This window comes from Sander vitreus, chromosome 13 (genome assembly GCF_031162955.1).
Source record: "Sander vitreus isolate 19-12246 chromosome 13, sanVit1, whole genome shotgun sequence".
Taxonomy (NCBI): domain Eukaryota; kingdom Metazoa; phylum Chordata; class Actinopteri; order Perciformes; family Percidae; genus Sander; species Sander vitreus.
The window spans coordinates 17784752-17799054 of NC_135867.1; the positions used below are offsets into that span (position 1 = coordinate 17784752).

At 40.3% G+C, this 14303-nt stretch overlaps 1 protein-coding gene across 3 annotated transcripts in view; it reads right to left on the reverse strand.

Moving 5' to 3' along the window:
- The window catches only part of lrch2 (leucine-rich repeats and calponin homology (CH) domain containing 2), a 38724-nt gene that overhangs the window by 23253 nt on the left and 1168 nt on the right, over nt 1–14303 (reverse strand). For all 3 annotated transcript variants that reach the window (XM_078266147.1, XM_078266148.1, XM_078266149.1), the window contains exons 2-10: nt 4257–4401; nt 3860–3986; nt 3663–3768; nt 3139–3275; nt 2396–2526; nt 2092–2179; nt 1183–1279; nt 961–1058; nt 705–772 (exon numbers count right to left, since the gene is read on the reverse strand). In XM_078266147.1, coding sequence (XP_078122273.1) covers nt 705–772; nt 961–1058; nt 1183–1279; nt 2092–2179; nt 2396–2526; nt 3139–3275; nt 3663–3768; nt 3860–3986; nt 4257–4401 — 997 coding nt within the window. The remainder of the gene's footprint in view (nt 1–704; nt 773–960; nt 1059–1182; nt 1280–2091; nt 2180–2395; nt 2527–3138; nt 3276–3662; nt 3769–3859; nt 3987–4256; nt 4402–14303) is intronic.

Below are 14303 nucleotides of genomic sequence, written 5' to 3' on the forward strand. Positions count from 1 at the left end.
CCACATAATTATTATTAATTATTATGTACAACAAATCAAGTCTGCACATGACTGTCTAACATTTTACAGTGTAAACCTCCCAAAATATTTGCAGATGTTTTAAACTGACACACAACCTGCACAAATAGTATTTATGACAGCTGCTAGTAGATTTTTTGTGTGTTTACATACACGGTCCAGACCTGACCCTCAAACAGACCAGTTAGTGCCACAGTAAATTAGTATTCAAGCTGAGGCACGCCTTGTATATTTGCAGCTGGTGATGAAAGGAGATATCTGCTTGCACTTGGGGTTCACCATCTAGTTGATTGACCGAGCAGTCAGCTACTATAACCACTAGCCAGTGCTGTGGGCAGTAATCAACTCATTATGGGCCATATGTTTTCAGACCGCATCTCCTGATTTGCAATAGTTGAATTGTAAAAAACACTTTGCTAATATATCTCTATATATATAGTTTAACACTGTAAAACTGCAGCTGCAAAACACCTCTATGCAGGTTCTTTGTTTTTAATGTAAAAATATTCAGGTCCATGACAACCGGTCGACTAGTGACTCATTTTCAGGAAATGCCTTTCCTCCACAGAACTCATTTTGCAGTCTTTGCATAAAAATTAGTTGCATGCATTGTGTAATGAATAAGACAAGAGAAAAATGTTTGCTCAAGCATCAGAGGTACAAGATGTATTGACTAATAAACTCACCCAGACTCCTCTTTCCAGCCATCTTTATCTTTGCTTTGATGAGACATGTTAAGAACTTTTTCCAGTTCCTGAAACACACACACACAAACACACACACACCATGTCAGGAACCAATAACCAGAAATTGATTTTATCTCCTGATTACTCCTGATTTGTATTACTGATTTCCTATCAATAACTTTTCATTATGTTCATAATCATCATTTTGATAGATTGATAGATAGACAGACAGACAGACAGATAGATGGATTCATACCTTTATACAAGACACATGACTGCTCTGCTGCCCGTCACACTCTGACAGAGCAGGATCTTCGTCTGGGTTGGGGTCTATAAAGTCATAGAGATCCTGATCTGATAGAGGGAGGAAGCATCCGCGTTCATCACATAACCTGTCACATTTTAGGCACTTCATTCAACCACCCCGTGTCTCTGTTATTGCTGTCAAAGGGAATATGTGATACTTATTTTCGGTAACCTTTGCAAGAATCCATTTTGGAGAGGAGAGAAAGGGCATCAGCACGGGCTGTCTCTGAAACCTGAGAGTGCAGGCTGACAGTGTCGTCATCTGAAGGCTGCAGAAGAAGCAAAGAATTTTTTATTGAATGTCTTAGTATTTTAATACTTCTAAATCCTAGTAGTATTTTAGTTTTCCTATTTCATGAATTTGATTGTGCGTGCATCTTCGACAAATGAAACGATGAAATCCTTGATAAGCTCTGCTTTCACAAGAATAATTCTAGATGTTTGCTTCTCATGCCATACTACGGCTCAGCGGAAGGGAGGTTACTTGTGTCTAGGACAGAGGTTGACTCCCACACGTGTTTTAAAGTTGTTGATTTTCCACAACAACCTTATCTATTCTGTCTAGAATCAATTCTCCATTCTGTCCACCACCAGTCACCCAGAGAACCTCCCAGCTCAGCCAGTCACCCTTGATCACCCACCTGCCTGAACACCTGCCTCCCATTAGCCAGTCTACCCACTGCCCAGTTAGCTTTCAATTCTTGCCAGATATTCTGCCTACTTTCCATACTTATCTGGCCATTGTTTTGTCTAGTCTGCCCACTTATTTCGTATCATCCTCAGCCAGTTTTGTATAACTGCCTGCTTTGGCCTTATTGGATTTGTTTGCTGTGCTTTTCTATTGCAATTGTGAGGCTGAATTCTGACCTAATATTATGACTTGTATCCGTATCCACTGCTGCTGTTAGATTTAAATGCTAAAAAAAAAAACCTGCCTAATACGTGCTGGCTAGCAGCAGTGTATCAGAAAGAATTTTGAGATTTATGTATCTCCAAATGTTGCATTCTGGTAAGTAGTAAAACATGATAACATGTTCATAATGCAATGCCATCAGTTGATCTTGAGTGTTTGATCTCTGACCTCAGTTGTAGACAGCCTCTTGTCACCATTGTCACTACCAATTCCAGAGTCAGGCCCGTGGTTCTTACTGGGATAGAAATCTTCCATGCTGAAAATATGCAACACAAACTGCTCATTAGGACTGTATTTTTCTAACAGGTAACCATGAAACCAAATTTTGCAAGCGCAGAGCAATTATAAGTATAGCATAATGCATAACGTCAGGGGAGCATGTGTAGATGCAAATAATATGTTTAAATGATACAGATGTAAGTGCATTGTGTGTCATGTCATGATGAAAGAATAGCAATAACTATGTCAGTACCTATCTGTAAGCGGCTGTGGAAGGCAACGTTTGCCGAGAGAGGGGAGGTCCAGGGTGTCCGGTTTCTTGTCCATCCTACACGCCTGGATGTTCAGGTACTTGAATATGTGCACTTTGCCCTTGAGACAAATCTGAAACATACAAATGCACAGAAGGTGTCATCTAGAGTTGGTGTAGTCTATATTGACGACGTTTCATTTACAGGGTAGTTATAAGGACTATGGTTAAGTGCTCCTCAGATCTCTGCATGATAAATCCAGACAGCTAGCGAGACTATCTGGCCAATCTGAGTTTTCTGTTGCATCACTAAACAACTTTTGAAAGTACATGTTCTGTTCCTTACAAGTTCCTTGCCAAGGCTATTTTGTAGAGGCGCTGTTGTTGAGTCTGGTGCTTAGCGCCACTCAAGACAATTGATGGTGATTGGTTTAAAGAAATGGCAATAAACCAGAGCATGTGTTTCTCCTATCCAGGAATGTTGTGTGGACTAGCCAGCCCCTACTCCGCGGCGCTGTGGAGATAGGTCTGGCAATGCGAGACGAGAGTTGTTGTACCCACTAGAAAGATAAATATGTTCATTCATCCACTAGATTGACAATTGTACCAGGTTCATGAAAATGTGAGGGACATGACAACCTGTCAACTTAACCACATACAGGAAACCCTGAAAAGATATATACCCATATATATACTTTACGTCCATATAGTATGCACAAACAGAATTGTGACATTAATGCACTCACCTGTGCTGGTGGAGACTGCATAGGATTGTTATCTAGGATGATGTGCTGGAGCTGCCTGAGTTTCCTGTAAGCTGCAGGAATCTCTGTGATCTTATTGCAGGAAAAGTCAAGTCGGATGAGAGGCAGGTCAGCCAACTCTGCAAGTACAGACCAATAAACAGCTTTTGTTGAATGTGATGCTTCCAAAATACATTTACAACGTTGTATGCTTTGTTATGCTGGTGGGTTAGATCTAATCTAAAAGTCACGGCAATGCCCTAAAAACAAAAATAACACAGTTTCCATAATGCAACTTGATAGTAGCTTTATGTTACACCCTCCGTGCCTGGTAAACACCTGGGTTTTCAATTTAAAAAAAAGCAGAAAAAAATGAAAGCATAAACAAAACAAAAACAGTAGAGGTGTACATCTTGCCTGTGGGAGGACTGCTATGCTTGCTAAAAGTGTCAAGCTAAATTATTACTGGGACATCTCTAAAGAACCCAGTGAGTAAAAAAGCATAACATCAGGTGTGATGGACTGACCCTCAGGCAGCATGTGAAGACAATTCTTCCTGATGTTAAGTTCTCGCAAGGCATGAAGGCTCCCCACCTGAGCTGGTAGCACCCGGATCTCATTACAGCTCACGTCCTGCGAGGGGAGACAAAGTGTAGGAAATGGGAGTGCTCCGGCAGTACGACATACACAAGTTCATATGCACTGACATATACACACTGCTCACCAGTTCCATCAACTCTTTGGCCTTGCCGATCTCCTCGGGGATGGACACCAGCTTGTTGTTGCTCACAAGCAGAACTTTGAGGGGGAGGCTAAACAAGTATTTTGGCAAAACTGACAGGAGATTTCGGCTGTAGAGAAAGATCAAACAGTGACCTACATTTAAAACAGTATACAGAAGCATGTAACAGTGAGTATCTGATCACTGGGGATTGAGTTTCAGCAAAAGAAAAAAGCCTTTCTTTCATGAAAGCATTTTTGCCCTGTGAGTGTACTGAAAGGGGAACAAGCACTACGTGAGAGATATAAAACTGAACACAAATGCATTCACTTTTGTTAAATGTGTATAATGAGACACAGGTAACTGAATATAGTGTAATATAGTGTTAGCAATGACGCACCTGACGTCAAGATAAGTCAGCATCTGCAGATTAATAATGGCTTCTGGGATGCACTTGATGCAGTTGTGGTAGAGATTGAGCGACTCGAGAGGGGCGAACAGACACACTTCTGGAGGGATTTCTGTGAGTCGATTCTTGGACAAATCTGCAAAGGGGAGGAATAGGAGTTGATGAAATATGTACACTTTGAACACACAGGTGACATACATATTATAATCTTTTTCAGATCTGGGTATCGTCCATTACGTTTGCTTCAAGCATGAGGCCATAGGCTTAAAAGACTAATCAATATGTCTCAGTGACGGAGCGGTGGGCATCAAACACTGGTCTAAGATTACACCAAAGTATTGGGCCTCAAAGATTTGACTGCTACTGTCAGTATAAGATCTCAGTGTTTCCAATATCAATCTCACTGGGAGTGGCACATCTATGGCTTTAGATTTGTATGAATGGTTGGAAACTGTTAGAACTCACTTCACATCTTTTCTTTTTGTTGAAAGAGCTGTTGCAAGCAACCGGAGATAACGACCAAATGGTTATTAAAACAATGGAGATTTGGGCTGCTTTTTGTACAGAAGGGTGGTATGTTTTCTATGTCACTAGATCATTTGGAATAAAAACAACCTATATATATATATATATATATATACAGTAAATAGCTATTTTAAAGGATGTATCTTTCTGAGCATGATCATGATCTAAGTCATTTTCTAAAGGTATATATTACACCTGAGTTATATAGCTGCATTTATATAACTGAAATATGGCTGTACTTAGACACAGTGGTGCTCTAAGCTAAATTCTAATGCTAGCATGGCAACTTACTCACAAATGTACAATAATGTTTAGCAGGTATACTGTTCCTCAACACAAAGTACAGCTGAGGTTCATGGGAATTAGAGATGCACCGATAGACCGGCCGGTGACCGGAACTGCCATATGCCGATTTCATGCCGGTCAATGCTACAATTAACTGACAACATAAGTTATACAAGTTACAGTTCTCAAGGACGCACGCACACACGGACGCGACAGCACAGTCTCTTTTTCCTTTCTCTCAACTTTTCCGCCGTGTGTCGCGCGTACCCGCTCGCGGTGTGAAGCGCGTGTCCGCGCTATTCTTGAACATGTAGGGAACCTCGTGAATTAACCTGCAACATGTCAGCTGTTTGGAAATTCTTCAGCGTGTGTACAGAAGATAACAAGTTTGCAATATGCAACACCTGCAAGGAAAGAGTAGGGCGTGGAGGGACGACACCAAAAACCAAAGCACATTTTTTTAGTTGGATATTGGATGTGAAAAGAAGGAAATGGTTCTAACGTTGCACTTTAGATGTGTGTGAATTTTATATAGTTCTATTTTATAGTGATCCATTATCTGTTCCAAATTTTTTCTATGTTCTGTGCAAAATGTTCTATTAAAGAAAAGATAGAAAATAAATATTTGTGTGTACTGTAAAGAGGTTAGAAAAAATGAAATCGGAATCGGCTAAAATCGGTATCGGCTGGCCTAACTCAAAGAAAATCAGAAATCGGAATCGGCCTAGAAAGTTGTAATCGGTGCATCTATAATGGGAATGTATTTGATTTTGCAGGTAATTCAAATTAATAGTTAACGTGTAATGTTAACATTAACATTTATTACATTAGTTCCACAAAAAAAGGTAAAATTAGTATGTGCAGATGCTGAATCAATAAAGGACAAGCCGTCATTACAGTAAATGTGGCTGACACAGTAAGCACAGTCTGACTATAACTCATGTGCTCTGCTTTACTACTGAAGCAAATTTACTGCAAAATCACAGCCCTGTAATCAGCCAAGAGTGCATGCTACTATTCTGTAACAACAAAATGAATGTAATCCCTGTTGAGGTCAATGAATGTGAGCACTTCCTCCCATCTGCATGTGCCTCTTATGATAAAATATTTAGATACTGGCTCTCTTGCCCAAGAACATTGAAGTAGAAAAAAACACTCACTCAGCACTTTCCCATACACATAATGTACTAAATTGTAGTATAGGCTACATCATCAACCAGACTCATGCTCCCTCTGGAGGTCTACATTTTATGCATGCCTTTGGATCAAGCACAAAGCCTGATTTGCACATCGTCCCTCAAGGTTGCTGAATCCCTTACACAATCCAAGACATTTCCATGCACACAGACACACATGCATGCATTCAGAGCCCTTCTCTCTGTTTGTGTCACCTTTAATTAAAACCTGTTTAACTATTTATAAAGGAAAGGAGAGGACACATGGGGGATTGTAAGAAAAACAATACATGTGAGGACTTCCTAATTGATAAGACTTCACCTTCAGACACATATTGATTCAGCAGCTAAACATTAGTGTGTGTGTGTGTGTGTGTGTGTGTGTGTGTGTGTGTGTGTGTGTGTGTGAACGATCCTGTCTTTTGCATTATCTCTGGGTGACACAATAATTAGAGACCTATGTGATGGAGCTGCACAGCCACAGATAAGTGGTAACTGTTTTCACTTAAGTGCCACATCCCTACAGCTAAAAGCAAACACTACTGTGCCTGCATCCCCTTAATGCATGCAATTACATATAGCTACCACCCTTTATTAAACAATTAAACTATATGGTCTTTACTGAAGGCAGACACTCACTGTTAAGAGGTTTGTGTTAACTGTGGATTGATTAGCAAAGTTATATCAGTAGCCTTTATTCAAATACTGTAGTATTTCAACACATTTATGCAGACATCACAACCTTCCCTACTCCCTGAGGTTACAAGATGTCATGAGGCGCGCAAACCTGTTTGTGAGTTGTGTCTGTGCCTTTAGACAGACTCTAATTTCTGACAAGCCTTAAATGACCCAACAGGCCTCTCTCTGTAGCTGTGGTCTGAGCTCTGACAGCAGCCAGTAAGCAGAAGTGAGAAGCAGACCATGAGACATTCAGCAGCACAAAGGGAAAATAAGCCAAGAGGTTAAGGGAAACACAAATTACCACATAGGGAAAGACCAAAGCTGAGGTTACAGGGTATACTCATCTTCCATTAAGAGTAAATTCTGCCTCCCCCTGAGGCTCAAACCTTGGTGCTGTAACCCAGCTGTACATAGACGGCTTCCCCACATACCTCCCTCCAGCCAAACAACTGGGGACTATTCTTTAGCTGTGGAATCATGTGGGTCGATGAGCGATGGGGGTGGATGGAGGCAGTCTTTGTGAATCTGTCTATCTCCTTCCCCTTTCCCTCCTCCAACTCAGACCCAGCACCATCTGCAGCCCACAGTGGGCCTTTTATCCACCTGCTGGTCGCCCTGAGCTCCCGCAGGACAAGGCCCGTCAGGCAGACGAGCCCTCCACCATGGCTCCATTGTGCTGCACCCTCACACCAAATCACTAATCTATTCATTTATGTTGGTAGTGCAGATGATGTCTGGCTGTCTTCCCATGACACAGCAAACTCTATGCTACCAGATATCCTGCTGAGTGCTGGCAGAAATAACAGTCTCTCTCTCTTTACTGCTGCAGAGGGATTCTGAACAGGAAACGTTTGTTTTAAGATTGCGATTAGAAAGCTCAACGTATGATCATCATAATATATCCGCACAAAAAAAAATCACTTATAGTCTACAAGAATTCCCAGCATCAAGTGCACAAACTACAAAGAAACAGACCAAAATACAAAAATCCTAAAGATCTTTACTTTAGTAGCCTAATGAAAACACGGAAGGAACATGACAAAAACCTGATTAATTGGGGTTCATTATTGGTGCCTGCAGCAGACGTGATCACAGTGTCTGGGCAGTCTCTGGGTCAGCTGTAATTGCTCAGCTACTTTGTGGGGGGTTGGCTGTGGGTGCTTTCATGGGGCATTTCATTGTCACTGTACTCACACTCTGGCAATAACTTGGTCCATGCATTAGTGTCACACAATCAGCATTTCCCCTACCACATATGTTCTTCTAGACGCTCCATCAGTCCATGTTCAGCAGCCCCATACTGACAACAGGCATACAGTATATGGGCATATGCAGACAGATTCATTCATACACAATAAACATACACAGAAACATTATTATAAGTACTTTCGATATAAAATATTAATGTTCACATAATGCTTGATTTTGTTCTCCTACTAGTGCGCACACACACACACACACACACACACACACACACACACACACATTCCCTCTTCCTCCAGTCACTCATGAAAACTACAAACGATGGTGAAAATAAAGTGGTCCTCCACAGTACAGTAGGTTTGTTTCTTCTGGCTGAATGGAATCAAATCAAAAGTTTGACCCATATTCTGCATTGTAAATGAAGAAGCAGCAGTTGTGGCTGTACACTTAACTTGACACTATGGGTGAGGGTGAGGTTTTGGGTGAGACGTTTGTGGGCTGTGTTGTTGAGTGTTCATGTACAGTGGTGTGAAAAAGTGTTTGCCCCCTTCCTCATTTCCTGTTCCTTTGCATGTTTGTCACACTTAAGTGTTTCGGAACATCAAACCAATTTAAACAATAGTCAAGGACAACACAAGTAAACACAAAATGCAATTTGTAAATGAAGGTGTTAATTATTAAAGGTGAAAAAAAATCCAAACCATCATGGCCCTGTGTGAAAAAGTGATTGCCCCCTAAACCTAATAACTGGTTGGGCCACCCTTAGCAGCAACAACTGCAACCAAGCGCTTGCGATAACGTGCAATGAGGCTTTTACAGCGCCCTGGAGGAATTTTTGGCCCACTCATCTTTGCAGAATTGTCCTAATTCAGTTACATTAGAGGGTTTTCGAGCATGAACGGCCTTTTTAAGGTCATACCACAACATCTCAATAGGATTCAGGTCAGGACTTTGGCTAGGCCACTCCAAAGTCTTCATTTAGTTTTTTCTTCAGCCATTCGGTGGTGGACTTGCTGGTGTGTTTAGGATCATTGTCCTGCTGCAGAACCCAAGTTCGTTTCAGCTTGAGTACACGAACAGATGGTCGGACATTCTCCTTCAGGATCTCTTGGTAGACAGCAGAATTCATAGTTCCTTTTATCACGGCAAGTCTTCCAGGTCCTGAAGCAGCAAAACAGCCCCAGACCATCACACTACCACCACCATATTTTACAGTTGGTATAATGTTCTTTTATGAAATGCAGTGTTCCTTCTACGCCAGATATACTTGGACACACACCTTCCAAAGAGTTCCACTTTTGTCTCATCGGTCCACAGAATGTTGTCCCAAAAGTCTTGGGGATCATCAAGATGTGTTCTGGAGAAATTGAGACAAGCTTTGATGTTCTTTTTGCTCAGCAGTGGTTTTCTCCTTGGAACTCTGCCATGCAGGCCATTTTTTGCCCAGTCTTTTCCTGATGGTGGAGGCATGAACGCTGACCTTAACTGAGGCAAGTGAGGCCTGCAGTTCTTGGACGTTGTTGTGGGGTCTTTTGTGACCTCTTGATGAGTCGTCGCTGCGCTCTTGGGGGTAATTTTGGGCGGCCGGCCACTCCTGGGAAGGTTCACCACTGTTCCATGTCTTCGCCATTTGTGGATAATGGCTCTCACTGTGGTTCGCTGATTCCCAAAGCTTTGGAAATGGCTTTATAACCCTTTCCAGACTGATAGATCTCAATTACTTTCTTTCTCAATTGTTCCTGAATTTCTTTGGGTCTCGGCATGATGTGTAGCTTTTAAGGATCTTCTGGTGGACCTTACTGTGTCAAGCAGCTCCTATTTAAGTGATGCCTTGATTGTGAACAGGTGTGGCAATAATCAGGCCTGGGTGTGGCTAGAGAAATTGAACTCAGGTGTGGACAACCACAGTTATAGTATGTTTTAACAAGGGGGGCAATCACTTTTTCACACAGGGCCATGATGGTTTGGATTTTTTTTCTCCTTTAATAATAAACACCTTCATTTACAAATTGCATTTTGTGTTTACTTGTGTTGTCCTTGACTTTTGTTTAAATTGGTTTGATGTTCCAAACACTTAAGTGTGACAAACATGCAAAGGAACAGGAAATGAGGAAGGGGGCAAACACTTTTTCACACCACTGTATTTTGTCACTTGGTGTTGTGTTTTTATTGTGTGGATCTCAGGAAGAATAGTTGCTAATCGGGATCCAAGTCAACAAACAAAAAACAAATTAAGCTACCTGCTGATTCACAAGTAGGAGATGTCACTGCTAACTTCTGCTCTAACCAAAAGGTGCTTATGACATACAAAAGTTTCTCACTGTATTTGCAGGCTATAGATTATAACTTAATGAATGTAGTCAAGTACAAATGCCAAACACTTGGTGGTTCATACAGCACTTCTTTAATGTGCAGGTTATCTCTGTTTTAATTTTTTTTATTCAGATATAAGCAACAAGCAATTGTCCTCCATTATTTTGACATTATATAGACTGAAATATTGCTTGATTAATTAAAAATGTAATTAATTGATAGATAAATCAAAAATGAAAATAATCACAAGTTGCAGTCCTAAAATTAAGCCCCAGCTAGCGCAAGATAATCAACATATATATTTAAAAATATACTTGCTCTTCTTAATTTCCTAAAGGTCCCATATTATGCTCATTTTCAGGTTCATACTTGTATTTTGGGTCTCTATTAGAAAATGTTTACATTCTTTAATGTTCAAAAACAAATCTTTTTCTAATATACTGCTTGTCTCAATATACTTGTATTTACCCTCTGTATGAAACGCTCTGTTTTGGCACCTATCTCTTTAAACTACCCTCTGAAAGAGCCCAGTCTGCTCTGATTTGTCAACATTTCCGGGTTGTCTGTGTCATTACAGAGGAACATTTCTTTAATTTCTTTCTTTTTGTGTGTAACATAATAAGCATCATGAAGATAAATCAGTTTTTTACAATCATCAATTCATTGTTTATTTATTAGTTTAGTTTTACTATCCAAATATTTAACAGTGTTGTCATTAATCTAATAACGTATTGCAATCCTGCTGACATAGTCTAGAAGGTGCCCTGAGGGAAGAAGCACCAGTTGGGAATGTGGATTATTTTCAGGCTACACTCATATTACTAGGATCGCTCAAAACCTAGTGAGAAGTAAAGAAAACCAGCACTTATTTGGAGGCAGTTCTTATAAGTAGCCTCCCAGGAGCGCCTGCTATTCTTCACATATCAGTCATAACAAGAGGAAAGACTGGACAGGCTTTTATAAGACACCAAGAATATTTGATTTCAGAAAGATGGAGCACCAAGTATGAGTAGCACAGTGTAGTGCTGTGTTGTGTTTTTAATTGCCAAGCCTCTGGAAGCCTTTTGAGTGAGTCAGCCTGCAACGTGTTTGTACTTTAATGAGCAGTGGCACTTAACAGTATTTACCGTGGTCGATTATCAAATCCAAGAATGCCAGCTTGAGACTTGGGTCCTTGTTGAGAATGTCCTTCACAAGCTAACTAAACTTCTCAGGAATGTAACAACGAAGAACCATTCTTACAGTATGAGACTTACCGTGTGCTTCAAGTCACACACAATGACATAAACTGTGGGATATTCGTTTTGCCACCTTTTTCAGCCAGCTCTCCAGAGTAGACTGCAGAAGTTTCGACATGATACACAATTAATCTTCTAGCTTCTGGTTTGTTCTTGGCTGTTAAATCTCCATCACATGCACTTGCAGTTGGTGACAGAAATCTCCCTTCTTTATCTTTTCTTTGACCTTGCATTCTTTTCATTTGGAGCGTTATTTGGCTGTTAAATATCACACCAAACCCATCATAGAGGATACAAGAAGGCGATAAATCTGTAGTGTGATGCGGCAATAACGGCAGATTGCGGCAGAGTCATAAAACAAGGGAATCTAAACTAAAGCAACAATCTCCTGCACGACCCATATTCTCAAGCATGCATCATGTTCACTCAAAACCAAACAAAATTGTGAGTTTAAAATTATATTTGTTTATTAGGATTCCCCTGAGCTACCACACATGCTACACTTTGTTTGTCTGAGAATACTGCACACACACTGCATGGTGCTGCAGCTAACGTGTGTGTGTGTTTATACCCTTGAAGGCAAGGTAATAGCAGGCAGGAGCATGCTGGGATATGAACCTGAACATCTGCCCAGATTGATGCACAGCTCCCCCCCTCTCCAATGTCAGGGCAGCAGCTCAGAGCTTGTGCACTTTCCCATGGGAAAACAAACTGACTGGAGACAAACTGCCAGGAACACACTGCAAATAAACATCCTTGTGTGAGCAGGCCTCTCTCTTTCTCTGTCTACACACACTGGGGCCTTCTGCTGCTCATTAGTCAGATGGAGACCCTGTTCTGTATAAAAAAAAAATGTTTACTTCTAAAACCAGCAATAGAATGGATTTAAATTATAATAACACCCAATTAATGGTGGGATACCATGCTGTTGCTTCAGTGGTTTTTGATACAGATCTAAATATTGCAAGGATATTCAGCTTTATATTGTACATGGTGCAAAGTTCACGAACACATAGTATTTTCAGAAGAATCATTAATTTCTAGTGCTTGGTACCGAATTCAATACTTTTTAGACACCGACCGAATTGCCTCTAAAGTATTGAGTATCGATTTCAATACCTAACGTGTAAATCTCATCAGCGTCAGAGAGCCAATAAGCACGCACCATGCTTCTACCAAGATCTAATAATGTTTGTTATTGGCTGTCTAACATCACACGTTGTAGAGGCAGGCGGGAAAAACTCTACGTTACGCACAGAGACGGGGCTTACGTAGTAGGAGCTGAAGCATAAATAAAAAGATTTCTATTCTAATGTGTAATGTATTTTTGTTTTATAAAATTGGTATCGAAAAAAGTAACATTTAAGAATCGGTATCGGAGTCCCGATAAAACTTTCGGTTACCCAGCCCTAGTCATTTTTTCTCCTTACAGGTTAATTTGTTTTTCATTCAGTTTGAAAGGCTTCTGATGTGATCTATCCAGTGAAATGTAAAGTCTGTACTTGTGGCATTGTAAAGCCGTTTCTTTTCACAGCAGAGATTGGAGTTGATGTAAAGGATGGTGCTGTCAGTGAGGTGTGATCTCTCTTTGCACATTTCAAAGTGAGACTTCGATCTGGCACACTTTCCATTTCAAGGCATCGAAATGAAGATGTGAAAAAAAAGTGAAAAGACTACAGCATTCACAGTGACGAGATTAGTCACAGTGTAAGCAGGAGATCAAAGGTGTGACAGAAATATACACTCTCATATCACTTTTGATTAATATCAGTGTTATATATAACATGCACTCATGATAACAGCAGTTATTTAAAAAATCCTATATGCAACAATCTTAACAGTCTGTCTGGACAGTCTTGCTTTAGAAAGAGACAAGCTGAAGCATTATTACAGTATATTGTAACAAGTGTGTACATTCAGCCCAGTAGTCCAGAAATAGAGCATACTAACTTTCTGTTGTGTCTGTCTCCAGCCTGGAAGACAGCCTGTGCATAGGCCTAATATTTATGGCCTCGGGAGGCCATAAATTTTGGCCTCGGGAGGCTCTTCAAGGTTATAGGTTTTTAACAGTATTCAGGCACAGGTGATACCTCTAGATCACTGACAAAGAAAAGCAACAATCTGCATTCTTGTCCAACATGTCTGCTTACTGTTAAACAAACCGGTTACCTATCCATGATTTGTCAATTACTGTCTATAATGAATAATATTATGATGTACCACAAATAATTTTACTTTTGATTACATCCATGTTTTTCAATTTTTCAGTTTAAATACAGTTTCTGTATGAAGAGATACCAAAATCTTTGAGCAGAACATTTAAATCCCTTGGGGTAAGGGCTCTCCAACAAACCAGCGGTTTGATGGAGTAACACCACATGGTACGTGGACATCTCAGAAGATAGGAAACTATCATTCTGATATCCAGCGTAATCTAGATGTCCATGACAATGACTCAGAATTATTAATAATAATTCAATTCCACTATTATTCATTCAGTATTAAAAAAAAACATTGGATACAAATATTCTACACAGGGTTCCTTGTGACAAAATCTTATCAGTTGTATAATCCAGTGTGGTCCTTCATGTGTAAAAGTTAGACAAGCCCTTTTTTAA